The sequence below is a fragment of the Mastomys coucha genome, unplaced genomic scaffold (assembly GCF_008632895.1).
Source record: "Mastomys coucha isolate ucsf_1 unplaced genomic scaffold, UCSF_Mcou_1 pScaffold15, whole genome shotgun sequence".
NCBI classification, from domain to species: domain Eukaryota; kingdom Metazoa; phylum Chordata; class Mammalia; order Rodentia; family Muridae; genus Mastomys; species Mastomys coucha.
The window spans coordinates 106496906-106498781 of record NW_022196897.1 but is presented as its reverse complement, the minus strand read 5'-3'; the positions used below and the strand labels follow the sequence as shown (position 1 = coordinate 106498781).

General features: G+C 41.8%; 1 protein-coding gene across 1 annotated transcript in view; it reads left to right on the top strand.

Annotated features, from left to right (window-relative positions):
• Positions 1-1876, top strand: part of Tp53bp1 (tumor protein p53 binding protein 1) — a 79674-nt gene that overhangs the window by 11623 nt on the left and 66175 nt on the right. Inside the window, exon 6 of the mRNA XM_031371638.1 lies at positions 1641-1799. Within this exon, the coding sequence (XP_031227498.1) occupies positions 1641-1799 (159 nt within the window). The remainder of the gene's footprint in view (positions 1-1640; positions 1800-1876) is intronic.

Genomic DNA, 1876 nt, shown 5'->3' with positions numbered 1-1876 from the left:
AAAAAAAAAAAAGAAAGAAAAAGAAAAAAAGACTCCAAACAGGAGGAAGCTGGGCCTGGGGATACATGCCCCGAGCTCTAGCTTTCAGGGAGGATTGCAAGTGAGGCCAGGCTCGGCTATATAGTATGCCTTTTCAAGGCCAAGAAACACACAAATGAATCATAACATTCCTCACTGACTAGCTTGCTTTCTGCATTTTCTTTCTTTCTTTTTTTTTTTTTTAAAGATTTATTTATTTATTTTATGTGTACGAGTACACTGTAGTTGTACAGATGGCCATGAACCATCATGTGGCTGCTGGAAATTGAACTCAGGATAGCCCTGCTCGCTCCGACCCCGCTCACTCTGGCCAGCTCCCTTTGGCCCCACTCCCTCTGGTGTAATACACTGTAGCTGTCTTCAGATGCACCAGATGAGGGCGTCAGATCTCATTACGGGTGGTTGTGAGCCACCATGTGGTTGCTGAGATCCGAACTCAGGACCTTCGGAAGAGCAGTCAGTGTTCTTACCCGCTGAGCCATCTCGCCAGCCCTGCATTGTGTTTCTTTATCCTTTTGCATTTACTTTTCAGAGTACCTTTGGGTGTGGCTCTGATGTATCTATAAATTATTGACATAGTCTACCATATTAAGTGTTTATAAGGCTTTATATAATCTAAGTTTTTGCTTTATTATGTACCTCCCCCTTTTAAAAAGTTATGTTTTATTAATTTAATGATGTGTTCGTAGTCAGAACCAACTTGTGGGAGTTGGTTTTCTTCTATCACATAGATTTTAGCAAATAAAACTCAGGCTGTCAGGCCTGACAGCAGGAGCCTTTACCTTCTGGCTCTTTTAGCTGGTCCCTCCCCCAAATTTCAGTATGTATGTATGTATGTATGTATGTATGTATGTATTTATTTATAGCAGGGTCTTACATAGTTCAGGATGGACTTGAATCCATTATGTAGCTAAGGATGGACCTGAATTTTTTTTTCTTTTCAGAGATAGGGTTTCTCTGTGTAGGCCTGGCTGTCCTGGAACTCACTCTGTAGACCATGCTGGGCTTGAACTCAGAAATCTGCCTGCCTCTGCCTCCCAAGTGCCTGGGATTAAAGGTGTGCGTCACCACTGCCTGGCAGACCTTAATTTTTGATCTTCATGCTTTTACCTTCCCAGTGCTGGTATTATAAGGATGCACCACCAATACCTGGTTTCTTTTCAGATCATTTAAGTGTGTGCCACCACACCCAGTCTGATAGTTTTATTGTTGATATATATATATATTTTTTCTTGTGGTGTTTGGGATTGAGCCACCCCATTCCCAATCCTTTAATGTGTCTTGTTTTGGAAAAATTATGTGTGCCAAGGCTTTGATATGAAGCATTTAATGTGATCCTTGGAGCTGGCAAGATGGCTTAACAGGTAAGAGTATTTGCCAGCTAAACTAAGCCTGATGGCCTGAGTTTTGTCTCTGGAACCACATTGTGGAAGGAGAGAACTGACTTCTGACCTCCACACTCCAGCTGTGATTGTGTGTGCCCATAGACATATACACAAAAATGCAAAGGATTGTTTTAAGCATGATCTATTTTAGATAAAGCAGCTGCTTGCACATTGATAATGTTGTGGTTGGTAACTGATTTGGAGTTTTGTTCCTAGATTCTACTTCATCACAGCTGGGCTTTGGAGTTCTGGAACTGTCCCAGAGCCAGGATGTTGAAGAACATGCAGTGCCATATGATGTCAACCAAGAGCATCTGCAGTTGGTGACCACTAACTCGGGTTCTACCCAGCTGTCTGCTGTGGATGCAAGTACTGGTATGAAATGGCTTTCTTACATGTGGAGTTGATTATAAGTTTTTTTCTCTCCCTCTAAGACAAGTTTCTTTTTTTTT